The sequence below is a fragment of the Mobula hypostoma genome, chromosome 11 (assembly GCF_963921235.1).
Source record: "Mobula hypostoma chromosome 11, sMobHyp1.1, whole genome shotgun sequence".
Classification (NCBI taxonomy): domain Eukaryota; kingdom Metazoa; phylum Chordata; class Chondrichthyes; order Myliobatiformes; family Myliobatidae; genus Mobula; species Mobula hypostoma.
In genome coordinates this window covers 28122506-28149470 of record NC_086107.1, presented here as the reverse complement: position 1 = coordinate 28149470, position 26965 = coordinate 28122506, and the positions used below count along the sequence as shown (strand labels likewise).

The following is a 26965-nucleotide window of genomic DNA, read 5'->3' as shown; positions in this document are numbered from 1 at the left end:
CATCAGGTTATCTACTGGTTGGTGATACTTTTCTAACACTGTCAACAGCTATTAGGGGAAAAACAAGTTTCAGTGTTGATGTTGTAGGGTTAAATTAAATTTGATGGTTCAATGAATTCCTCGTTCAATTTCTTACTAGTCTCATGAGTATGTTATTCATCTCTCATATATGTTTTTCTATTGAATGAAATTATTTTTCATCAGAAAAGCATATTCTGTCAGATAACTTTTTTTATGAATTTTTCATTTCTCATTTGCAACATCCACCAGGATGAGAGGGTTGTCCTTCCAGGAGACACGAAATAATTTTGGCCTGTGCTCCTTCAAACTTAGATAAATTAAGCATGATTGTTTCAAACGTACAAGCTGATTTGTCAGTATAGATGCTGGAATGCTTTTACTAGTGGGAGAGTTACAATTAATGGAATGTAACTACAAGAGGCTTATCATTTAAAACTGAAATACATAGAAATTTCTTCTTACAGAGAGTGGTGAATCTGTGAAATTCTTTGCCCTGGTGGGTGTTGGAAGCTGGCTTATTTGAAGTATGTAAAGTAGAGGTGAATAAATATTTGATAGATTGAGGAATGAAGGTTATGGAGAAAAGAACAGAAGAGTTGTTGAGGCCAGCATACTATTTCATATTAAATAGTGGGGCAGGTTTGGAAGGGCTGATGCTCTTCTCCTGCTGTGTTCTTATCTTCCTTTGACAAAAATTGGTCATTACCCCCTACATAATTCTGGAATTCGAACTTTAAACACTAGCCCTTTTCCCCCACTTGTCTTAGTTTTTCCATAATATCCTACCAATCACAATTTTAAGCTCTCCCTCTTGATCACATTATGCTCTTCTCTCCCATCCACCCTCTGTTCCTAGATGACTTTGTACTAATATCGTGATTGACTGTTCAGCTGCGTGCAACATCCTTCCCTTCCCCAAGCCTGTTTGGATAAACTTCCATCGCATTTCCTATAATCTAATCCCGAACTTGCTTCATTTTAAAGTTTTTCGACCGAACATTTCTTATTCTGTTTTCTTCCTTATCAATGAAGCAACCTCCTTCTTTCTCATACTTACATTGGCAGAACCACTGACCCAACACTTTCCTGTCTTGGACCTCCTGGAGTTTAAAATAATTTCTTGTAGGACGACCTCCCTTTGCAATTTGCTGTCATCACTCTGAACCTCATCCTTGCAAACTGGCACTCTGTCTCCAGCATCCATTTCTTCTTTAGGTCCATGGCCATCTGTCTGAGGTTTTCCATATGTGAACTGTTCAATTAAGACGTCCCTTTATCCACAATCTTTCCCAGATCCTTATTGTAGCACCATTGGGATGACCACAATTAGACAATGTTTTTTGTATTGCCATGGCACACTCTGTCTTCATCTTTGTTCTGGAATTTTTAACTACACCATCTCTTCCAAAAGTTTCCCTTGATTATAGACAAACACCAATTTAAACACAGCAAGGTTCTACAGATACCGGTATGGTATTTTGTTTTTGCAAGTACTGTTTAAGTATTAAAGTTTGATAGGGGCATTCAAAGCTATCCTTTGTTCTTCAAGTAGTGCCTCCCCTTAATTTTTCCTCTAAATTTTTCCTGCAACTGGCACCTGACAGTTGCAGTGCTCCCTGCCGTGTCAAGGCACAGACCTAGATCCTGCATCTTCCACAGATCATCATCCAACTTGGGCAAGAATGCGGCAAATGGAACAGCTAACTCATGCAAAAGCAACATTCCCATTGGTGCTTTCATGCAGACAACTGGCTCATTACAATTTGCCAAGATGTGATTATCTATCAGATATAATTTTGAAAGGGATTAATCTCAGAACTCCCATCGGGATCCCAATGAGAGCAGTTTAATTTAGGGTATACAATTCAGACAAGGTATCAGATTATAATATTTGTGATTGGTTCAAGAAAGCACAGTTGTGCAAGATTCTGCTATCTTGGAAATTTGTAGTTGTGCTCCTGTCAAATTGAAAGGAACTTCTTCAATATACATGACATTCTGCAAAGTGGACTGAAATAATCCATAAAGCAGATCCAAACTTGGAATTGAGACATTTGACTGACTACAGTAATATCAGCTTGTATACACTTTAAACACAATACAATGTTCCAGCTAATTGCTGTATGGTCTTATGCAGTAACTAATTTTTGTGTCAATGTTAGGGTATTGATCAAGCTACTACCAATGTAAGTGTGTATCTCTGCTTGGCTATAACAGTGAAGCACTGTGATATCATTGTTTTAAACAATGCATGAAGCATGTTAGCTTTTTAGGGTATCAAGTTACTTGTCTGCATCTTGAACCTAATCCTTAGTTTGTCTATGTTCTACGTTAACATATTACTGTTTGTAACATGGCAGAAAACAACAGTACTAACGAACAAGAAATTTCAAAAACATTGGAGTCTGATGAAAATCCATCTGCTGCAGCTGAAGATTTTGACAGTACATGGCCCACAGAGAAAGACCTTTTGGGAGCTTTTGAAGGAGCGTTTGAAGCTAAAGGTCATCGAGTAGATCTACAAGGTATTCGGGTTTTAAAGAAAAGTGTTCAGGATGGAGTGCCTGGATCCTGTTTTGGAGATTGTGAAGATAATGATGACGAAGTTGAATGGGTAAGTAATAGTTCTGTAAAGGGGAATTTTGATTGTTGTCATGGTAGTGTTTCCTGTAATTATTTGTCTTTAGTATTGGCAGGTAAGTTTAGTTCATATCAAATTGGTCATACTTTCCCAAATCATTTGGCAAGTTATTTTCCTTTACAGTAGTACCCTTTGCAAGGCATATTTGTACCTTGGCTTAATTCTTCAACTTCTTGATTATTACAATGTTTCAAAAGTATTTAACCAACTGCAAAATCTATACCTGTGTTACATTTGATTGAACTTTCTGACAGCTGATAATACTTCACAAAAAAAATGTAAACAAAAATTTAGCAACCACAGTGTGATTTATTTTCTCCAACCATCTGTAATTAAGAGGCGCTGAAGTCATGAAAGGCTTCATATAAAATATTCTTGATCAATTTAATGGATGATAAGTAATCAAACTATCCTGGTAAATTGTTTTGCAGAAATTTCAAACTTTTTCTTATATTTGAATCTGCATAATTATTTTAAAATTCTCATTTTTAACATCACTGAAAACAGTTATTAAGATATATCAATCCAGTTTGGAAATCGCTGTCTGAAATGCACGTAAAGATGAAACTTCCTCAAATTTTGTAGATAACTAACAACATGAACCATTACAATTGAGTTCAATTAAAGTTAAGATTTTAAGAGTGCATACTTGTGTTGAGATTTGATCATTCACTATAACTTCTTTTTGTTGAATTACTTGTTTGCTTCTTTAATAAGGTGAAGTAGTTCAATATTGAGTGATGTCAGTAAGAGACCAAGCCTGGTATCTTCATGGGCAGTTCAGCTAGAACTTGATAAAAGGGTTTAGCTATTCAGAAATCCATGTTTTTGTTAAAAATTACCTGTAATTAAATTAGTCTGGATGCAGAAATCCTGCCAGGATAAGGAGATGCATGATTCCATTGCTGATAAATTGAGAATTATATATATTCGTTATGCAGTATATACAAACATATTTTAATGTCAAATATCCAGTCATCATGCTTGAATGGACAATGACAAATATCCTGTCACTAGTCCATTGGCGAAATCCGAGATCTTGAGATACAAAATTCAATGAAGATAATTAAAAGATAAGACAGCTCATTGAACAAAATTTATCATTCTTTTGGAGTAGCAAACTGACTTACTTTTACAAACTTACTGTTTGTATTTTGGACATTAGGATTTACAGTTGAAGGGCATACAGGTGTGAAAAAATGTACATTTTTTGTTTCCATAGTAATATCTATCATCAAATACTGGAGTAGTTATGTTTTCATATTGCTTTCAGTCATAGAAGAAACATTTGGCCCATCAGGTCTATGCTAGTTCTTAGATCAATCCCATTCCCCTACCTATTCCTCTGCAGCTTGCCTAGTAAACAACGCCCTTCCCCACCCCTATTCTTCCATGAAGAGAGAATCTGAAAGGAAATGAGAGTATCCAGGACAAACCAAAGGCAATCACGTGTAAACTTACTTCATACAGTCCCGGGAATCAAACCTGGGTCACGGAATTTTGAGACAAATGTCCTCCCTATAGCATCACTGTGCTGACGCATGCAGCAATAATAGATCCAGGTTTTACGGGAGTGATTTTGATGAAATATTGTCATTCGCACATTTGATGACATCAATGCAGAAATCCTTAAATTGCTGTCAAGCTTGCAGCAACTGAAGGATTTTTGGATTGATGTCATTTAACAATGAAATCTCATTGTTGCTCTTGGTGATTTTGCATTCCTCCACAGAGTGGTGCTATTTGCCATTGCCTTTAACAAAATAAAGGCAAATGAGTTGAATTTCTGAGAATTCAAACTATATATTAACTGCTAACATTACAAAATGCATTTCAAATCCAATACTTTGTTTCATGAGTCTTTAATGGTGTCCTTGGTTGTAATTACTGCTTAGCAAATTACTTGAACCTTAAAAAAATTCATACAGGTTTTTGTAGTTCCTTTGCAAATACTTAAAAATTTGAGAGTTCTAAAAGACCTTATTTTTAAGTTTATTTATGACAATCATCTTCATCCTTATTTATATATATGCTCCAAACTTTGCTTAATACTATAATTTTCTGTTTCTAAGCATAAGCTTGCTTATTCCATTCTTGGTATTCTTTTTTTAAAAATACTTCTAATGTGGACCATAAACAGCTGCTAGCTTGTAGGATTTTCATTGTATGACGGCTGACATCAGCAGTCATTGGCGAAAGGAACATTCTTGCCACAGATGTTGGGTTATCTTTGGTGGGCATTCTCTTTAAAGTCTCTAGTTATAGCATTGCTCGCTGTTAGTAGAAAGGCATTCATTGCCATTGATTATAACAAAGATTGCATTTTCAATTGAACTGAACTATGTTTTGTCTTTGTACCATAAAGTTTTAAAAACTTACAACTGTCCTCTCATTTTTGGAAAAGATTACTGTTCAAGTTAAGCGAGTTAAGAGGTCAAGGATGGAGAGCACAGATGCACAGGATTACACTGCTCAAAATGATGAGAAGAGTGACAATTATTTGGTAAATGAAGAAGGCGATGGCCACTACCAGTCTGCATTTGAAATAAGTGGGCCTAAAGTACCATCTCCAGGACCACAAGGTAAATTGGTGCATTATGTAAGTTTGGGATTTTGGGTTAATTCGTCCTGCAGATGTTTTATTTTCATATGGATGAATGGATGGATGGATGGTATCCAAAAGTAAGTTACAGATTACTAATGTCTATTTGTTAATGTGTTAAGCACTGATATTTGCTGAATGTTTTTTTGATCATTGCCTATTACAATGGCCTTCAGATTCCAGAATTTTAAACTCTGTGCTTTAATCACAGTAAATGGGAGTTTGTTTGAAACAAATTCTTAGATTGAAAATAGGAGGTGAAGTAATTTTATAGATTTATTTTAAGTTTAAAATACTGCACCACTATAATTTCAAAGTGAATTGGTTTCATCCTTAGAGATGAATATACGCTGCAGCAATACTCCAGAATCTTTGTTCTTGCATTAATCCAAAAGTTAAGGAAGTTTGTAATATGTTCTTACATATTTTAGTTGTTTTAATAATATTGCACCTTACAGGAAAGAGGAGAGATTATGCTAGACTCGGATGGCCTAGTCCTGATGAATGTCTAAAGATCCGAAAAGTGCAGTTAACAACAGTTGCAAGCACGTGGCTAGCAGTTTCAACTAAAAATATAGAGTAAGTTGGCATCCCTTTGCTCCTCCTTTAATCTATACCCACTCTGTTGTATTTAATATAGCCTTAAAAAAGAGTAAATAATTTGACTTCTTAAGAGGTTGTATAGTTTGTTAATTGCATTGTTAAAATTTCTGGAATTCTTAAGCTTTGGTTATATGAACTGGCAAATTTATAACTCAGATAACAGAACCAAGAGAACATAATCTGCTTTGCTATTGGATGTTCAAAATAAATCAATCCAATACCAACTTAAACCTAACCAGGCTGTAAGTGAAAGGGGAATTGAGTATAAGAGCAAAGAGGTCCTTCTGCAGCTGTACAGGGCCCTGGTGAGACCACACCTGGAGTACTGTGTGCAGTTTTGGTCTCTAATTTGGAGGAAGGACATTCTTGCTATTGAGGGAGTGCAGCGTAGGTTCACAAGGTTAATTCCCGGGATGGCGGGACTGTCATATGTTGAAAGATTGGAGCGACTGGGCTTGTATACTCTTGAATTTAGAAGGCTGAGAGGGGATCTTATTGAAACCTATAAGATTATTAAGGGATTGGACACGCTGGAGGCAGGAAGCATGTTCCTGCTGATGGGTGAGTCCAGAACCAGAGGCCACAGTTTAAGAATTAGGAGTAGGCCATTTAGAACGGAGTTGAGGAAAAACTTTTTCACCCAGAGAGTGGTGGATATATGGAATGCTCTGCCCCAGAAGGCTGTGGAGGCCAAGTCTCTGGATGCTTTCAAGAAAGAGATGGATAGAGCTCTTAAAGATAGCGGAATCAAAGGTTATGGGGATAAGGCAGGAACTGGATACTGATTGTGGATGATCAGCCATGATCACAGTGAATGGCGGTGCTGGCTCGAAGGGCCAAATGGCCTACTCCTGCACCTATTGTCTATTGTCTATTGAAAATACTAGAAAGCTGAAGATACTGGAAATCTGTAAGAAAAACAGAAAATGTTGGAAACACTCCGCAGATCAGGCAGAATCAGTGGAAAGTGAAGAGTTAAAATTGGAATAGGGGAAAACAATATATTATGCTGTAGTGAGGATGGAGGAAGGAAGTATATTACAAAATCTTTACACAATGTCATCTGGTCAGTGGGTCATTGAAGGTAATTAAGCAGAGAGAACTTGTCCTTTGTTATTAAAAACTATGAAATAAAAATTAGAGAATGAGAATCAGACAAAGGGATGTAGAGTTCCAAATGTCACATACCCCGCGACGGGAATAAAGAACTAACAGAGATGGAAAACACTTTGGAGTCCAGTATTGCTATTAACTAATAATATTTATTAGTAACTACGCAATGCAATAATATAAGTGTAGATAAATCAAACAGATTAGCAATGATTTTATATATATATATATATATATATAAAAGTAAATCAGTAAGTGTGGAAATATATGTATGAAAAACCAAGCTTCTTTAAGTCTAGGGGTAAAAAGATATAGTCTTACGATGATGAGTAAAATTCAGTTCAGTTCGGTTTGTGGTATTGAGTTGAGTAGTGATAGAGAGAGGGAGAGATTTGAGTCTTCAGATGAGCTGACGCGTCGATCTTCTCAGAAATCCTTTAAAAGTTGTCGACTGTGACCACAACAAAGGAGACCTTTTCTGTGGTGGAGCTGTCAACCCAGGCAAAGGATGGACACATGGACAACTCCCCACCAGTCACTGCTTTTTCTTTTCTCTGCAAGTGCCACTGATCGATCCTCCAAAAACCCACTTTTTCTGTGGGCACAACAAAGCTCATTCAGCGTCCACAAACATGTGCCTGAGTTCTATCATCTGACCTTCTGTTTTATCTTCCCGTGCTGAGCATCAACTGTCACCAAATAACTCCTCCTTCTTTTGTCTGTGTAAGAAATGTACAAGCAGGCAAATATCCTTGAAGAAAGTATAAACTACCTGTGAGCAGTCTTCATCTCTCTCTCTCTCTCTCTCTCTCTCTCTCTCTCTCTTTCAAAACAACATGTCGGTGTTAAATAACTTTCTCTCTCTTTCAAAAGCACAGCCCATAGGGGTAACTCAGAACCCCATCACATAAAATGCAGAGCTACAGGACATATCCAACTAGTCGAGCTGTGAATATGTTCTCATTTGAGTGAGATTTTTCAAAACAATCATTTCAATGAAAATGATCACGTTCTCCATCTTGCAAGATTTTTTAAGTCACAAAATTTTCAGGACATCAGTACATCATGGGTTTTAACTCATGGCTGTTCTGAGGTCCAGTCCAGTTACCTGCAAACTAATAATACTAGAGGAACTGCTGCACTCAGGGATAAATAGGCCAGTCTTCGTGAACAAAGTAAATTAAACAGAAAGTGCAATCAATGTCAAAATTCAGACCTAGTTGACTTTATTCATTCTGATTTATATGTTTTGTTCACAACAAAATGATGTTGCTAAATCATGTGAAAAATCATAGAACAGTACAGCATAGTACAGTACTTTCAATGCACAACCTTCCCTCCCTTGTAGCCCTCCATTTTTCTTTCATTCATGGGCCGATCTAAGGATCTCTTAAATATCTCATTGGCCTGGCAGTGCTTTCCATCCACTTAAAAAAGCAGAGATCCCCCCACCATACTTTCCAGCAATCACCTTGAAAGCATGTCCTCTCACATTAACCTGGGAAAAAGGCATTGGCTGTCCACTCAGTCTATGCTTCTTATAAGACCATAAGACATAGGAGCAGAATTAGGCCATTCAGCCCTTCGAGTCTGCTCCGCCATTCCATCATGGCTGATCCCAGATCCCACTCAACTTCATACATATGCCTTCTCACCATATCCTTTGATGCCTTGACCAATCAGGAAACAACCAACTTCTACCTTAAATATACCCATGGATTTGGCCTCCACCGTGGTCAGTGGCAGAGCATTCCACAGATTCACTACTCTCTGGCTAAAAAATCCCTCCTTCCCTCTGTTCTAAAAGGTCACCCCTCAATTTTGAGGCTTTGCCCTCTAGTTCTGGATACTTCCACCATAGGAAACATCTCCACATCCATCATAGGGCCTGACTCAGCATTATCTCCTTGCTTTTATGTTCTATTGCCCTTGAAATAAATGCCAACATTGCATTTGCCACAGGCTCAATCCTTCTGGGAGTCTTGTACGAGGACTCCTAAGTCCCTCTGCACCTCTGATGTGTGAACCAGCTCCCCATTTAGATAATAGTCCACATTATTGTTCTTTTACCAAAATGCGTTTTCATACATTTTCTAATACTGTATTCCATCTGCCACTCTTTTTTGCCCATTCTTCCAATACGTCAATCGAATTGCTTCCTCAGCACTACCTACCCCTCCACCTATCTTCATATCATCCGCAAACTTTGCCACAAAGCCATCAATTCCATTATCCAAATCATTGACAAGCAATGTGAAAAGTAGCGGTCCCAATATTGACCCCTGATGAGCACCACTAGTCACTGGCAGCCAACCACTCGCTGCCTCCTGCCTGTCAGCCATTCCACTATCCATGCTAGTATCTTTCCTGTAATACCATAGGATTTTCATCTTGTATACTTCTTTCGACTCTTCTCATCCTCCTTCGATCCTAAGAGGGAAAACTTGAGCTCACTCAACCTAACCTTGTAAGACATGCCTTCTAATACAAGGAGCATCCTGGTAAATCTTCTCTAGAATAAAGATGGTGCTCCGATATATGGTAACGTTTTGTGGACAGCACAAAACTACCAGATATACAGCTTCTGAATTGCTAATGCAGCAATCCGCAGCATGTAATTTCCCTTTAAGAAATGCACTAGTTATTTTACAATCTCCTGAAGGATTTGGCAAACTTGACTGTGAGGAATACAGGTACAGCACCTTGAAGTGGCTGGATGTCTGCCGTAGAAAGCACAGAAGAAATGGACCTCAAGCAAGGCTGAAGCAATGGGGAACATGACCCCTGCTCCCTAGTATTTTACTGGCTGATGTGGTCACTGGAGAGCAAGATAGAGGACCTAAGGACAAGATTGCTGTAGCAGAGGGAAATGAGGGATTGTTGCAACTCTGTTTCACTGAGACATGGCTCACCTCTGACCCTCTGGACAGCATGCTCCAGCTCAAGGGATTCTCAACCTACCAGATGAGTGCCACGGGAGTGTAGCAGTTAGCACGATGCCATTACAGTTTGGAGTTCAATCTCGGCATTCTCTATAAGAAGTTTGTACGTCCTCTTCATGGAATCCGTGGGTTTTCTCCAGGTGCTCCAGTTTCCTCCCATAGTTTAAAGATGTACCGGTTTGCAGGTGAATTGGCTATTGTAAATTGTGCATCTCAAAAGAACGTAAGGGCCTATTTTGCACTGTATCTCTAAATAAATGAATAAATTGGGAAAGGATAGAGTTGGAGGTGCCTGCTTCATGATAAACCCCTCGTGGTGCTCAGATGTAGCAGTCTTGTCTCACTCTTGTTCTCCCAACCTGGAACATCTAATGATTAAGCGCTGACTATTTTACTTGCCAGGAGCATTCTCCTCCATGGTCCTAACCACAGTTTACATACCGCCAGAGGCAGATATCAAGCAAGCATTTGATGTACTGAGTGCCACGATAACAAACAAGAAACAGCCAACCCTGATGCCTTTCATATCCTTGTCAGGGGCTTCAATCAGGCTAACTTGAAGAAATCTCTGCCCAACTGTCATCCACACATTCCCTGCAGTTCTAGAGGACCTAGCACACTCGACCACTGCTACACTACCATCCCGAATGACTACCGTTCCATTCTTCAACCTCATTACAGATTTGCTTCAAGTCGGTGGTCTGGTAATCAAGGACTCATCAGGTGACCTGAATGAATACACCACTATTGTCATAACTTTATAAAGACACTCACGGACGAGTGTAGCGAGAGGATTCGAGTACAGGAGCAGGGAGGTACTACTGCAGTTGTACAAGGCCTTGGTGAGACCACACCTGGAGTATTGTGTGCAGTTTTGGTCCCCTAATCTGAGGAAAGACATCCTTGCCATAGAGGGAGTACAAAGAAGGTTCACCAGAATGGCAGGACTTTCATATGAAGAAAGACTGGATGAACTGGGCTTGTACTCGTTGGAATTTAGAAGATTGAGGGGGAATCTGATTGAAACGTATAAAATCCTAAAGGGATTGGACAGGCTAGATGCAGGAAGATTGTTCCCGATGTTGGGGAAGTCCAGAACGAGGGGACACAGTTTGAGGATAAAGGGGAAGCCTTTTAGGACCGAGATTAGGAAAAACTTCTTCACACAGAGAGTGGTGAATCTGTGGAATTCTCTGCCACAGGAAGCAATTGAGGCCAGTACATTGGCTATATTTAAGAGGGAGTTAGATATGGCCCTTATGGCTACGGGGATCAGGGGGTATGGAGGGAAGGCTGGGGCGGAGTTCTGAGTTGGATGATCAGCCATGATCATAATAAATGGTGATGCAGGCTCGAAGGGCCGAATGGCCTACTCCTGCACCTATTTTCTATGTTTCTATTATTCAGAATTTTCTGCAGACAGAAGCCCCAGGTGAAGCAAAAGATCCATAATCTGCTGAAGTCTGGATTGCTGGCAATCCAGGAAACTACAAGACATCTGGTTAATATCTCCAGAAAGTCATCTCACATACAAAGTGGCAATTCCAGAACAAACTTGAAGTTCAGAAGGATGCTCAGACAACTGTGGCAGAACTTGAATACCATCACCTCCTACAAAACAAAACCAGGCATATAACAACACGATTTTGCTCCCAGATGAGCTCAATGCCTTTTATGTTTGCTTTAACTGACAGAATATGAACTTCCACAGACCCTAATGACCCTGTGATTTCAGCCTCTGGGGCCAACTTGAGAGCATCCTTCAGGAGGGTGAACTCATGGAAAGCGTCTGGCAGAGAGGATGTACCTAGCCAAGTACTGAAGACCTGTACTGATCAACTGGCTGGAGTGTTTACTGACATCTTCAACCTCTCACTTCAGCAGTTTGAGGTACCCACCTGCTTCAAGCAGACTTCAATCTTACCAGTGCCCAAAAAGAACCTGATAACCTGACTCATTGACTATCAACCAGTAGCACTTAGATCCACTGTGATGAAGTGTTTTGAGCGGTTGGGCATGAAGTATATCAACTCCTGAGAAGTGACTTGGATCTGCTCCAGTTTGCCTATCATCATAACAGGTCAACAGCAGATGCCTTTTCATTGCCTCTTCACTCTGCTCTGGAACATTTGATCAATGAAAATACATACATCAGAATGCTTTTCATTGACAACAGCTCAGCTTTCAGCACTCTTATCCCCTTGAAACTCAACTCCAAGACCTAGGCATTGATACCTCCCTGTGCAATTTCCTCACTTGCAGACTCTAGTCAATACAGATTTGACAGCAACAATAACCATCACCCTATAATCATCTGGGTCCTGAACCAATGTAGATAATTTCACTCACCTCAACAGTAAACTGACTCCACAACTCCACTCACTTTCAAAGACTCTACAACTTATGTTCTCAGTATTATTTATTTACTCCTTTTAATACCTGCACAATTTATCTTCTGCACATTGGTGTTTATCAGTCTTTATGTATAATTTTTTATAATCTATTGAATTTCTTTATTTTCCTGTAAATGCCTGCAAGAAAATGAATCTCAATGTACATATACATATATCGATAATAAAATTACTTTGACCTTCTCTGAAACTTACACATCCATCCTATGTTGAAGTAACCAGAACTGAGTAAAATACTCTTAAGTGTACTCTAACAAGAGCTTTATAGATTTGCAATACTACCACAACGTTCTTGAACTCAATCCACCCAACTATTGAAGGCCAACACATCGATTTGTGCTGTAACTTTGAGGGATGTGTGGATGAGACCCCCAAGATCCCTCTGTTTCTCAACACTTCCAAGTCTTACCATTAACCTGTATTCTGCTTTGATCTTCCAAGATGAATCACTTCATACTTTTCCAGATTGAACAGTCTCTGCTATTTCTCAGCCCAGCTCTGCATCCTGTCAATGTCCCTTTGTAACCTTTGATAGCCTTCTACACTATCTACAAAACCACCAACCTTTGTGTCATCTAAAATAACTGACCCATCCTTCCACTTCCTCACTCAAGTCATTTATAAAAATCGCTGAGAGCAGTAGTTCCAGAATAGATCCCAGTGAAACACCACTGGTCACCAATCTCCGGGGAAAAATATGCTCTATTTGCTATCACCCTCTACCTTCAGTGGGTAAGCCGATTTTAAATCCATGCAGCCAGGTGTCACTGAATTCCATGCCTCCTGACTTTCTGAATGAGCCTACCATGGGGAACCTTGTTGAACACCTTACTAAAATATATATATACCACATCCACCGTTCTACCTTCATCATTTGTTTTGCCACTTCCTCAAAAAACTCAATCAGGTCCATAAGGCATAGCCAGCCCCTCACAAAGCCATGCTGACTGTCTCTAATTAGTCATAGTCATACTTTATTGATCCCAAGGGAAATTGGTTTTCATTACAGTTGCACCAACCAAGAATAGAGTATAAATAAAGCAATATAAAACCATAAATAATTAAATAGTAAGATGTAAATGCCAGGAAATAAGTCCAGGACCAGCCTATTGGTTCAGGGTGTCTGACCCTCCAAGGGAGGAGTTGTAAAGTTTGATGGCTACAGGCAGGAATGACTTCCTATGACGCTCTGTGTTGCATCTCGGTGAAATGAGTCTCTGGCTGAATGTACTCCTGTGCCCAACCAGTACATTATGTAGTGAATAGGAGACATTGTCCAAGATGGCATGCAACTTGGACAGCATCCTCTTTTCAGACACCACTGTCAGACTATGCTTCTCCAAATGCTCATAAATCCTGTTTTTAAAAATACTCTTCAATATTTTGCTCACAATTGATGTAAGACTCACTAATCTACAATTTCCAGGACTATGTCTATTTATTGCCTTTCTTGAACAAAGGAATAATATTTTTAATCCACCATCTTTTAACAACTCAACTTGAGCTAATAGGCTTTAAATACCAAGGCCTATTTTCAGTCCTAGTTTAGCACTGGCTGTTATCTTATCCAAACTAACTAAAATAAAATAAAGTGATAGATAATTCTTTAAACTGTCAATAAGCATAATATTTTATTTATGTTTCCTGTAAGTAGCTATTACAGTTTTTTTCACTCTAAATTTCACTTTTTTATGCAACCTGAAGTTACTTTGTTGACCAATGTGTCTGAGATGGACAATTCAGATGTAAATTAAAAAATCGCTATAATAATAAATTACTATGTTTTGTCTCTGTATGAAAAACTGGTTAATTTTGGGGGTAGGGAGAAATTCCTGGTATTTATTTAACACACCTTTGCTGTTCAAACCCTGGTTGTGTTATTTGATTTTTTTTTAAATTACTGACCTCTTCTATCTAATATACTTTGCAGCATTGTTGCCTCCGAATTAATTTCTGTATTGACACAACTACTGTACCTTTTAAAATTAAGAATGTGGAAATTTGCCATTGACTTAGTCTTGTTGTCTGGTACTAAGCCATTTTATATAAAATGACATCATGGTAATAAGGCCTTTCAACCCAATTCGTCCATGCTGAGTTACTCAAATCTGTGGCACAACGCATAAACAGGATGCACAGCTATATAATTTTTGTTGTGAAGGAGGTAAAATTTGTCCATTTCTAATGTACACTTTTTAACTCTCTTAGTGGTTTAGTTATAAATAAAATATTTGATCACTTTTATGTATCCTAATCTTTAGATATTAAGAGAGAGGATGTGGAAAATAAGCATTAAGATAAAATTCTTAACTTTACCTACAAAAGCTGCTAATAAATTGAGTCTTTTTTATAATCATGAAAGATTTTATTAATGTAGACCAATGTAAATTATTGCATCCTCTTATGAATAGAGACATAGACTACAAAAGCTTAGGTTATGATAAAGCCAAATACCATTACAGCTATGCCTGAAATATTAGATGTCAATCGGAGCACCACAGTTTAGAAAAGGCAAGAAGGGGAGAAATAACAGTGCAGATTGACTAAAATTGTTCTAGGGTTCAAAGGTTGTAGATCTACAGGAGAATTTGGGTGGTTATTCTCAAGATGGAAATGTTTTGAAAATTATAGAAGATTTTGAGAGGGATTAAACTAAAAGGAATGATTGACGATGACTAACGGACAGAGATTTTAGAAGAAACTTTGGGCCACTTTGACACTATTTTATGCAACAAGTGGTTAGAACTTGGAATGAACTGCAGATTAAGGTGGTGAATGTAAATGCAATGGGAAACTTTAAAAGGTCAGATATTAGAAGGAAACTAATGGTAGGGAAAGAGCAAAAGAGTGGATCTAATTAAGACTAAATAGAATTTCTTCTTTCCATGTTGTAAAATAAAATGATGTACCAATTTCTTTTTACACAAAGTAAACAGACTTAGTTCTGCTTACAGGATATACTAGAATATTGAAACCTCCTTTGTTCAGATATTAATGAAAAAAAGAACTAATCATAATACATTATTGGTACAGAACTAATATAGCAGTGATGCTTTACAATTTGCCACATTTCACCACACTACTGAAGAAGCGTTATGTGTGTAACCGCAGCACAAACACAAATTCCATTGATTTGGTTGTTTTTAAAAATATGATTTATTTTTTTAATTACTTCTTAGCATTACAGAACATATTGACTTTGCCACATCCCTGCAAGAGCCAGCTGTGGAACCAGTTTGTAATGCTAACCTCCATGCCAGCATGCACACCTTGGATCATTTATATGGTGTGGCAAGTCGACTCAGTATACATTATACTGGAGAAAAGCAACTGAAAGAGGTACGCTGAATTGTAGGTGCAGGTTCTGTCTTGAAGCTCTCAAAATGCTCTTCCTGATTTTATTAAATGTGTTGAATTAACAATGGTTTTCAAGTGCTGTGTTAATCAACTATGACATTACTCTGCAGAAACTTTCATTCTATACTGCAAAGTAATCAAACAGTTTTCCATCATGTGACATCCAGTAAGAATTCTGTATTGCAAAGAGCATAATGTGGCCAATTTCCAGTGATGCAGATAGTGCTCATCAAGAAATGGCTCTGCACAGAACCTGTCTTTCAACCGTTTTGTCTCCAGTGTGGCTTGGGCTTCCATGTAGAAATGCAAAACTGGCATTTCACTTTCCACAGTGGCACTGGACAACAGAACACTCTCCTGCTGGAGATGACCGAGCATACTTGGCATCCAGCCTCACACAAAGAAGCTGGAGGAAGTCAGTGGGTCAAGCAGGAGGGAAATCGATAGTCAACGTTTTGGGTTGAGATCCTTCATCCTTACTGGAAGGAAAGATGGGAGATAGTCTGTATAAAAAGATGGAGGGAAGAGGTAGAACAAGAGTTGGCGGGTGATAGGTAGATTCAGGTGAGGGTAGTGATACATTCAGCCTATCAGCTTTTATTCCATGAGGAAGAATGCAGGTGCTGGAGTTTTTTGCATTTATTTCATTGGCATCTCAGACCTGTAGAACCATAATGAAAGCAAATTATCCTTGATTCCAAGAGTCTGCCAAAGGGGTATTTTAATACATAAAATTTATTAATAAATTTGTACCTCTTTAAGAAATCTTGTATATCTCTGACCATTAGGGATTTAAAGATTGATCAGAAACACATGGCAGCTGTGATCTGTCAAAGAGTATCAATACATTCCAGTAATGTGGCCACAGGATATGCTTTCAGAGGCTGCCCACAGCTCAGATCCTTTTTGGGCTTGATTTGTCTTCCACATTTGGAAAGAGTTAATCCATGTGGATGAGTACTGCATACAAGTCTGGGCGGTGTACTTAGTCCAGGATAATTCAGTCTAATATCTAACCACAACAGCAAGTACCATGTATTGTGGGCTGACAAAATTAATTCAAATGTAGAAATCATTTAGAAATGTAGAAGTTTGGATTTAAGGGATGTTGACAGTTAATAAAATGTTTCTTTCAATGTATTATTCTGCTCAGCCTTGTTTAAAGTTTGCATTTTTGTCTGATTTAAACGTTTTAAACTGGCCAGATCTATGCACAAGTAAAACAGAAGTCTGGAAACACATTTTGCCATTTTTTTTGAAATCTCTGCATAGATATCTTGTGAAGTGCTAGTTGTTTGGATACCTTAGGTAAAATGATAGAGGGAGTATGAGATTAATACTTCATGAAGTTGTTTCTACCATGGACTGTATTGCAGTTGTACAGGTTACATAAAGATAATCATTTAGTCATTAAAATCTGTCACTTAACATGAAATTTAATACAAGGGATTCCAGTTAATTGGAACACATCAGGGCCAGTAGATTTTGGGCCAGTTAAGTAGCCAATTAGCTGAAGTTTCATGGAAATAGTTAAAAAGATAATAAACAAAAAACAAATTACATTTAACTGAGTAACAAATTATGTATTTAAATAAAATACAGACCACAGTAGAACATTACCAAAATGACTTCAGTACTATAAAACTGTATTAGTTCCTAATAGTTATCGACAGAGGAATTCATACAGTGTATGTTGCCATGTTCTTTTGCTTGACTGTAAATGAACAAAATCAGTGCAGACACCTAGTACAGATAATGAACTGCCTTCAAACAATGCTTTCGATGATTACGTACTCCAAATCTTCATTTTCATTGTAACATTCAAGATGATTATTGATACTTCCAAAAGCTTCGTAGTTTCTAATTTGTTGCAGTGGTGAAATCATTTCGCTATTTCTTTTCACTCCTGGCTCTTTCTGACATCTCTCAGCCTGAATGCTTGAAACCACAGTAAGCAAAACTGTTCTGAATTGTCTTGCTGCTTACTACTCACCAGAAATTTTTGCTTTTTGAACAAAGACACATGCAGGTGATGCTATTTAAAAACTGTTCACTCTCAGCATGGTATAGTGTCTAACAGCCCTGCATGCCATGACGCTAGTTAGAAACTGTTTGGCAACAGTTTCCTGTCCAAATTAAGTAGCATAGTGTCGGAAGTAAAGGAATAGAATCCCGGCTGTTTTTGTTCTTTGAGAGTTGCTTCAAATAAGTGGCTGCCCAATTAATCAATGTCCCAATTAACCAGAATAAATATTATAAGTATAACAAGTATAGTAAATTTACTGTTTTCCTTCCAGGCTTGACCTTCATTTACAATTTTAGTATGCATATCTTGAATATGGTTAAAATTTTAATTTGTTTTGTAAAGTCTAGATAATTTCAAGTATAGAAGACATAGGAAATTTAAGAGATTTTAGAATAAAAAGGAAGCTCTTTTTCATCAACAGGAGGATTACCAATCACAGGACATGAACTTAACAAAAATAGAAAATGTGTATTAAGAGAAAGTGCTATTTTGCATTAATATAAACTGTAATAACAGATTGTTTGCTTTCCGATAGGCTTTACAAAACCTGGGCAAAGGAAAGTATCCACCTCAACCTTTTGAGCAGGTTGGAACACGAATAGCCAAAGAATTAGAAAAAGTGAGTTGCTGGCTATAATTTTATTTGGGCTTTAGTTCTAAAAGTCAAAGTGCCACATTCAAGTGTCAGTTGCAGTTATAGATATATATCTTATGAAGTATAGAATTATATACTATAATTCTATATATAGAATTTTTCTATCATAGAAACAATTTAAGATGCATGTTAAATATGGAAATTAGTATAGGAAAATCAGGATGTATTATGTAGAAATAAATTACTGATCTTTACTGCTATTCAGCACTCCTTGGTAACAGATCACTGCATTCTCTAACTATTGCCAAAAAGAAAGGTGTTTTTTTGATTTTTGTCTACAAAGGAGTGATTGATTTAACTTGCCTGTGTATATGTTGAACCATAGAATAAAATGGAATGTGGGTTAGAATCTACAGCTTATAACAGAGTCATTTGTGATAGGAGATCCAAAACTTCTTGCCACCGGAAGTTTTGTAAGATGAAAGTTTAAGAGCAAATCATCATGTCCATTCTTGCAGATCTCTTTGTGACCTATTACAAGGTAATACCAGCTCACACTCCTTACATGTGTGCTTTGTTAACAGCTGTGAATATTTAATTTAAGCCAGTGATATGCACTTCAATCTGAACTTAGCATAGAAATAGAAGTATTGTTTATAGGGACGAAATCTAATGAAAAACAATGTTTTCTGTGAAAATGAACATTACTTGAATGTAAAACTTTTCAAGTTATGTCAACTAATTTTTTGATCATTTTAATAGAATCAAACGTCCTGGGTAATTACAAGTATGGCAGCACTCTATTGGAGGGTTAAAGGTCAAGGGAAAAGAGCTATTGATTGTCTACGTCAAGCACTACATTTCGCTCCTTACCACATGAAGGTGAGAATTGGCTTGTAGCATGACCTAATGAAAAAGTCAAGTTTTAATTTGAGGTTACTGTAACCTGGGTCAGTGAGCCAGATGATCTTTTTGTGAATAAATGTTTTTACCACGGTCCAATATATACATAAGATTGCTGCTAAGCCAGTGCATTTGCAGTAAAATTAGAAAATCTGTCAGGTATGTTGAACATGTACTTGATTTCACTCTTGCTGCATTTTGTGCAGACTTGACACAAACCTTTATACTGCTGGTTTGCCCATCACACATCAGTGGGTGTCTTTGGTGAGTATCCATGAGTACAAGCTGCAGTATTGAGACATTGTTTTCCTTTCACTTGAATAAAAATAATATTTGATTCCTTAGGATTTGTTTGCAAAGGGTGCAGAAGCTGAGGGGCACAATTCTGAATCTAGTAATTACCTTCACAGTGCATGAGCTGTGCACCAGACGCAGTGCAATTCCAACCTATTGTGGAATTTAATTTCTGGTCTCCCATACAATCCTTCTGCGTTATTCTGCTCATCTTAATGTGGCAGATGTGTCCTAATTTTTTTCACAATACTCCAACCTTGTACCATCTCATCCCTCACCCATGCTAATAATATAATTGTGTTTTTATTTCTGTATCATGCCAAGTATCTGAAAAAGTTTTATCTTCTTTGTTGCATCTATTTATTCTTTGATAAAGAAACAAAAGCAGGAGCAGAAAACTTTACCCAATCCCTTTATTGGCACCATCCTGAATATCATTAATAATCCTAATTAATGTTCTCTGTATTCTGCAATGACCCCATGTGTTGCATCATGTCGAACTATACACATTATTCCAGGTATAACTTCACCACGACCTGGTGTGACAGACACCTTTTAATATCCATCAATTTGCTTTGTTCATTTCTGCTTCATGTTAAGTAACAAGTGAACCAAACATATCTCCATGACTAAATTTGCCTTCTGTTTCTTCAGTCTTTGTCATTAATCAACCCAGTAGTAAAACCCATTAGAGTTCTCTGAGAATTTGTTTGCTTCTTCCAAGAACGCAGTCATCTTTGTGGCCAGGATTTATTAACATGGAACATAATTTAAACTTTATGGGTGACAAGAAGCTCAAAAATATATTATGAGAATACTAACAGATTCCTGGACCAGCCCAGACATTGGACTTAGTAAAATCATTTTGGGAGGAGGACTGAGGAGAGACAGTATAAACTAAAGGATGCAGATTTAATGTAAGTGCAAGAAGATTATATGAAAAATAATCTTCATTTGACTGACTGAAAGATTGTTGGAAGCAGATGCAATTACCTTTCAAAAAGGAGTGAGAGAAATACATAAAGATATGCAGAGGTTTACAGAAAAAGCAGGAGTGCCTTACCAAAGAGAAAGGACTTTCTCTTTGACAGAGAAATTGTGAGAGTGGAGGTGAGTATTTAGGTTAATCTAATTGTTAGAGTTATAAGAAAGTTGAAAATAAAATGTTATCGCAAATTAAGTAATGCAATCCCACTGCTTAAGAGTGGAACATTGACTTTCCATTTGGAGGAGCCAACGGAAGTTTGTAACTCTGAATTTGTGTCATATTTCTTGCCAATAATAAAGGTTGAAGCTACACTTTTATTAAGGTGGACTCAGTCAAATCACTGATGCACAAGGCACATCCTAGAAGACAGAAGTCTGTCTACAAGCTGCATTATTCCAGTCGGCAAAAATCCTGAGAAATTATTTCTCATTTGCAGTTGTGCAGCATGGGTCACATGATTTATTGTGTGCAGAGCCAACTGAGGTGCCTTCAAATTGTTTTACATTCTTGGCCCTAGGCCTGGAGAAATGGGAAAGACAGCTTGCTCCTTGCAGGTGGGATTTAATCAGGGGCCAGCTTTTACAAGTACGTCATAGACCATATTTATAAACCTGAAGAATCCTCTGCCTCCACTGGTGTTGCTTTGTCAGCCTCAACTTCAGCACCGATCCTAATAATGAACATCGACACTGGATCTTTTATGACAGGCTGTATTCCTGAAGGCAATAGAATTGGCTGTAACGTAAGAGGAGGCATGAAATCAAAGGAAATGAGAAGTAAAGAGGCCATATAAAATACTGAAAAGACGTGGGATGTTGGGTAGGAGAAGGTTGTTAAGAAGAGTCAAGATGAGTCCACAGGAGACCAGTGGCCTAAAAGGAAGATTGTTAAAATGACACAAAATGTAAACCATCATTTAAAAAAAAAATTGAATAGTCTTCTGCTTCATTTTCTGAAAAAGAAAACACTAAAGGGTGGTCTGATGGTCTTCAAGATTTTAATTGACGATTGTAAGGGGAGTTGGAGGGAGGAATTTGGGGTACTATGATTGTTGCTAATAATTTCAATAGGAATTCAGAAGAGGCTTCTTCACTTAGTATTTAAGTTACAGAATTCATGTTTATAGACTGTGATTGAGGCAGACTGCATAGATGCTTCCAAAAGGAAGCACAATGAAGAAAGGTACATGTCCGTTGGAATAACTGAACAGGAGGATGAGAAGGCTTAGCCGGAGCATAAACACTATTGCTGTTGTGTACAGTAAATACTTGCTCATACTTGCCTTATACTGCCTCAATGCACTGTTGTAATGAATGGTATGCAAAGCAAGTTTTTTCGGTGTACCTTGGCACATTGTGACAGTAATAAACCAATTTACAAAACACACAAAATGCTGGAGGGACTATGGAAGACAATAAACAGTTGATACTTCATACTGAATCATCAACTGCTTACTCCCCCTCCCCCATAGATGCTGCCTGACTTGCTGAATTCGTCCAGCATTTTGTGAACATAACTCCCGATTTCCAGCATCTGCAGAATATCTTGTGTTTATAATTTACTAAATAAACCAGGATTTAAGATGCAAATAATGAATCTGGGGAAGGGGGAAGAATGATCAGTGCTTCAGGAAGTTTAACATTTTGAGGAAACTGTTGTCATATGGCAAGGATTCCTTGCTCTTTTATATAGTCGAGCTGGCACAGGAGGAGGAGTCTGGGAGTAGCTGGATGCAGTGGTGAGGTGTTGCTTATGTTACTGTCTAATCTGCATGTTGTTTTGACAAATGTAAACTGTAAGCTCCAAAGGCCTGGACATTTTTGATCAACAAAATGGTTTTCATCAGCGTATAAAGCTTTTCAGATTTTGTAATACCACTGTTGCACCCAAACGACCATCACACCTAGTTGCCTATCACTATGTCACTAAGCTTTCAAAAGTGAGAGGAGGAGGAGCTGTGGAAAGGAGAAGCTGATGCCATCCTAAAATGTTAATAGAAACCATTTAATTGTGTCAGACAATAGAAATGAAACTATTGTTATTTCTTTATTCATGGTTCTATAATTAGCTAAATAAAGCATCTTTAGTTTTTAATCAGCATTACTAAATTTTGGTACATTATTTTTTGAACCTGCCTCTAAAGTTTGCCGATTACTTGGTGATCCCAATTGTGAAGAAGTAACCTGACCTCAAACCTCATAGTTTCTCTTCTTGCACTAGTATGGTGACTGTACTTGAATGTTTCACCGTGCTGGTTTAGTCTGAAATTGACATGAAAGGTATTATACAAATAGAGCTGTGTTTATCCTTTTAAATGCATTGTTTTTTATTTGAGCAGGATGTACCTCTCATCAGCTTGGCAAACATTTTTCACAATGCAAAACTGTGGGACGATGCTCTTGTTGTTGCTTCTATGGCAGTGGAAATCGCACCACATTTTGTTGTCAATCACTTTACCCTGGCTAATGTCTATGTAGGGATGGTAAGTGACAATATTTGTTGCTACATTTTTCATGTTCTGTTGATGTGGCTGATTTCCTATTTACGTTGATTTCATCCAAGTGTGTTCAAGAAAGTACAACCATGCATTGGCTATTTCAAAGTACACAAATGTTTGAAGAACTGATGTGGGAATATTTTTGTATATAATTGATTTGCCTCGATGCACCTAATCCACATTATCTTGCATTTAGAAACTGGATTAAGCTCTGTACTGAGCTTATTCTTCAAGTTTCCCAATGCAATATAAAGAACGGTGTAGATTAGATGTTTCTGCCCATACACGTGATACCTAGATGAAATGTACCCAATAACTATAATTTATGTCACCAATATGGATACAGCTAGAACTTTTGAAAGCGATATGGAAGAAATTGTCACTGTTTGGTTTCCTTACAGGTTCCAAAGTCATATAATAACCAAACGTCAGACAGTGACAGACATCCGTTAATTATGAATACATTGAACCACATAGGAAACATAGGTATTACAGAAGCCAAATTACCCAAGGCAACACACACAAAATGCTGTAGGAACTCATTTTGATTGTGTTGTTTTGGATTTGTAGCATCTGCAGAATTTCTTGTGTTTATAAGTTACCCAAGATGGAATCCTTATTCCTTTGAATCTCGTGGGGACAGTGTAGAGACCAAAGGAGAACTGAAGGGTGGACTTGCTCCAATGAACTGCATCCAGTTATGGATAATAATTTTAGAGGGAACACAGATATTCACAAAGTAGTCACCTAAATTTTCTCTGCAATATGAGGAAACACCCTTTTCTGTTAAGGGAATGTATTACACTGGATGAGGTAAGCACGAAAGAGTATATTTGCTGTAATGCTTAGAATAGAAGAAAGCCCAGTCACCAGCAATAAAGCAAGATGCATCTAGAGAGGTTATAGTCAAATGTACTATTTGTAGATGAATAAAATGGTACATAGGGATGAATACGTATTGGAAATAGAGTGCAATAAATTAAGTTCAAAGGTTTGGAGAAAGAGAAGGAACAAGCACCACAATCTGAAGAATCTAGTAACACAGGATGTTCTGTTTGTACTTGGACCAAAGATTGTCCTACATATTCTAATGAAAATTAAGAACCAGCTGGGATCCAGATTAAAACAGCAAATACTTGCACCTAATAAGAATTCCAACAAGTAGTTAAGATCAGAGCAAGATGAAACAAGGAGACTGTACTATCCAGACCTTGTGGGGTGATCCTGAAAGCAGAGTTGGTAAAAGTTGGTCTAAAATAGTCACGCATCCTTGGTGAAAAGATGGTAAGAGCTGAAGCAAACTAATTTACTAAATTAGCGGAGGGATATAATCAAGGTAACACTTGGAAAGCTCTTTGATAATATAAAGTGATTATTCATGCTCTCAGGTTGTTATAAATTGTTTGTCTGCTTCACAGGAAGAGTACGACAAAGCAATGCAGTGGTATGAATCTACTTTAAAACTACAACCGGAGTTTGGACCAGCAAAACATGTCCTTCGCACAATCCAGTGTCATTTATTAACGAAAATGCAGAGACGCTCTCCATAATGGTAACCATTAGTAAAAAATATCTAATTTCTGCTTCAGACCATTTTAAATTGGCACACATCTAGTTTCATTGGGGGGCTGGGTGGGTTCATTTGTGCAAATTTAGTTGATGGAAAATAAAATGAGCTGTGGAACAAAGCTTTAAAAAAAGAGTATTATAACTATCACACCTTGAATATAATTCCTGGAAGGAAAATAAATTGTATTAAAACAAATGACTGTTGTATTGATTGTATATTTCAGACAGTAATGTATAAAATGGTTCTCAGAATGTTTTTTATGTGTGATCAGGTCAAGAAAATGCAGTTTAAAATCCTTGTGGGAAAAATGGGAACTTGTGTGCAGGTGAACAATAAACTATTTCTTAATGACTGAAAATATTTTCATTTATTTTGTACTTTTCTATAAATCTTGTGTAAAAAGTGAAAAATCCAGCAGATTCTGCTGAAAAGGCAGCAAACTCAGCTTCATATTTTTAAGACATAAATCCCTTTCAGTAGAAAAACTGAATTAGTAAAAAAATTAGATTCATCACTTCACAATATTTAAAATTTTGAAGCACTGAAGTCTCATTACACATTCATTTAGCAACACTAGTTTTCACATTGATTTCAGACCTTCAAAATGTAGAGTATACTAACCTCCAGTTTTTAAAATACAGTTTGCTGTTTAATTTTTTGGTGTTATTAGCATAAGTCTCAATAATATACATTTATTTCCTTATTAAAATTCGCTCATAGAGAAATTGCTTTAATATGCTGTCTTAAAAATGTAAGGTGATTACACAAGAACCTGTAAAATTGTCTTGGGCTATTAATTATTGTACAATTGTGAGAATTTTATGATTAATGACTCAAATGTAAAAGCTGAACAAGGTTCTTCTGCTGGTTGTTACATAGATGGTTTCACTGAACAAGCATAACCAGAAGGTGTGATTCAATGGAGTTATGGTGCTTCTAATTATGTTTACATAATACAATTACAAATTTACAATTAATTTTCTTTTGGATACCTGAATAGGAACTTCTGGTTGAGAAGCTAATCATCACTTGTTGACAATACTGTTGTTAAGCTCCCTTGACTTTTTGTTCCTGCAGGTGGTGCTCTTAATCTAGAGTTAAAACTTGAACACTATTCTAAACAAGGCTTACTACACAATAAACTAAATGTGTTTCTTTATTTGCGTATTGATTTTACTGTAAAGGAAATTGTAATGATACTTTCACTTTTTAAAACTGTCAAGCTAAAACATTGGGTCAGTCTCATGTGTGGGAAGGTACCTGGGAAATATTGTCACACTGGTAATGCTTCTCAATTCTTTCTATGCTACATTGACAACTGCACTGGTGCTGCTTCCTACACCCATGCCTGGCTTGTCAATTCATCAACTTTATCTTCAAATTTCACCCTGCCCTCAAATTTACTTGGTCCATCTCTGACACCTCTCTTCCCTTTCTCGATCTCTCTGTCTCCACCGCGGGAGACAAATTGTCTGTCCACATCTTTTCTAAACTACCATTTCCCATGGCTATCTTGACTATACCTCTTTCCACCATGTCACTTGGAAAAAATGCAATTCCCTTTTTTCAGTTTTCTCTCTGCTGCATCTGTCCTCAGGATGAGACCTTCCATTCCAGAACATCTGAGATATCCTCCTCCTTCAAAGAACAGGGTTTCCCTTCCACTCCCATTGATACTGCCTTCACTTGCATCTCCTCGATTTGCGGCACATCTGTCCTCACCCCATCTTCCTGTGCCATAATGGAAATAGGGTGTTCCCCTTGTTCTCAACCTGCACCCCATGAGCCTCCGTATCCAGCATATCATTCCCCATAACTTCTGCCAACTTCAACGGATCCTACCACTAAGCATATCTTTATCTCCCACTCTCTATTTTTGCTGTCTACATGACTCCCTTGTCCACTTGTCTTTCCCCACTGATCACCCTCCTGGCCCTTACCCTACAAGCAGAGCAAGTGCTACACTATCCCTACACTGCTGCTACAGCCAGCTGAAACTATTACCTTAGAATTTGGTGAAATAAAACAGTTCAAAGGAACTAATATGCAACAACTACACTTTGTAATCTGGTCATTAATTGGTTATGATCAACCACGTAAAGTTTTTCTACCTCTCTTTGCTTTCTGACCTAATTGGTTTTAAAAGCAGGTATGTACATTTTGCTGGTTTGATTAACAGCCAGTGTGTAAAAGACAACAAACTGCAGTACAAAAGAAAAAGTATATTAATAAATAAATAAGCAGTAAATATTTAGAACTTAAGATGAAGAGTCCTTGAAAGTGAGTCTGTAGGTTGTAGGAGCAGTTCAATGATGGGGCAAGTGAACTTATCCCCTCTGGCACTGGAGCTGTGCTTAGCCTCACAGTCATAAGAATAAAGCAAGTGGAGCAGGGGGCTAAGTTTT

The 26965-nt window shown here is 37.6% G+C and overlaps 1 protein-coding gene across 1 annotated transcript in view; it reads left to right on the top strand.

Moving 5' to 3' along the window:
* The window catches only part of ttc17 (tetratricopeptide repeat domain 17), an 86008-nt gene extending 60325 nt beyond the window's left edge, over nt 1-25683 (top strand). The window contains exons 18-25 of the mRNA XM_063061790.1: nt 2382-2635; nt 5067-5244; nt 5723-5843; nt 15510-15669; nt 18249-18332; nt 19071-19190; nt 22832-22975; nt 24409-25683. Of these exons, the coding sequence (XP_062917860.1) occupies nt 2382-2635; nt 5067-5244; nt 5723-5843; nt 15510-15669; nt 18249-18332; nt 19071-19190; nt 22832-22975; nt 24409-24540 (1193 nt within the window). The 3' untranslated portion in view covers nt 24541-25683. The remainder of the gene's footprint in view (nt 1-2381; nt 2636-5066; nt 5245-5722; nt 5844-15509; nt 15670-18248; nt 18333-19070; nt 19191-22831; nt 22976-24408) is intronic.
* The last annotated feature ends 1282 nt before the right edge of the window (nt 25684-26965 follow it).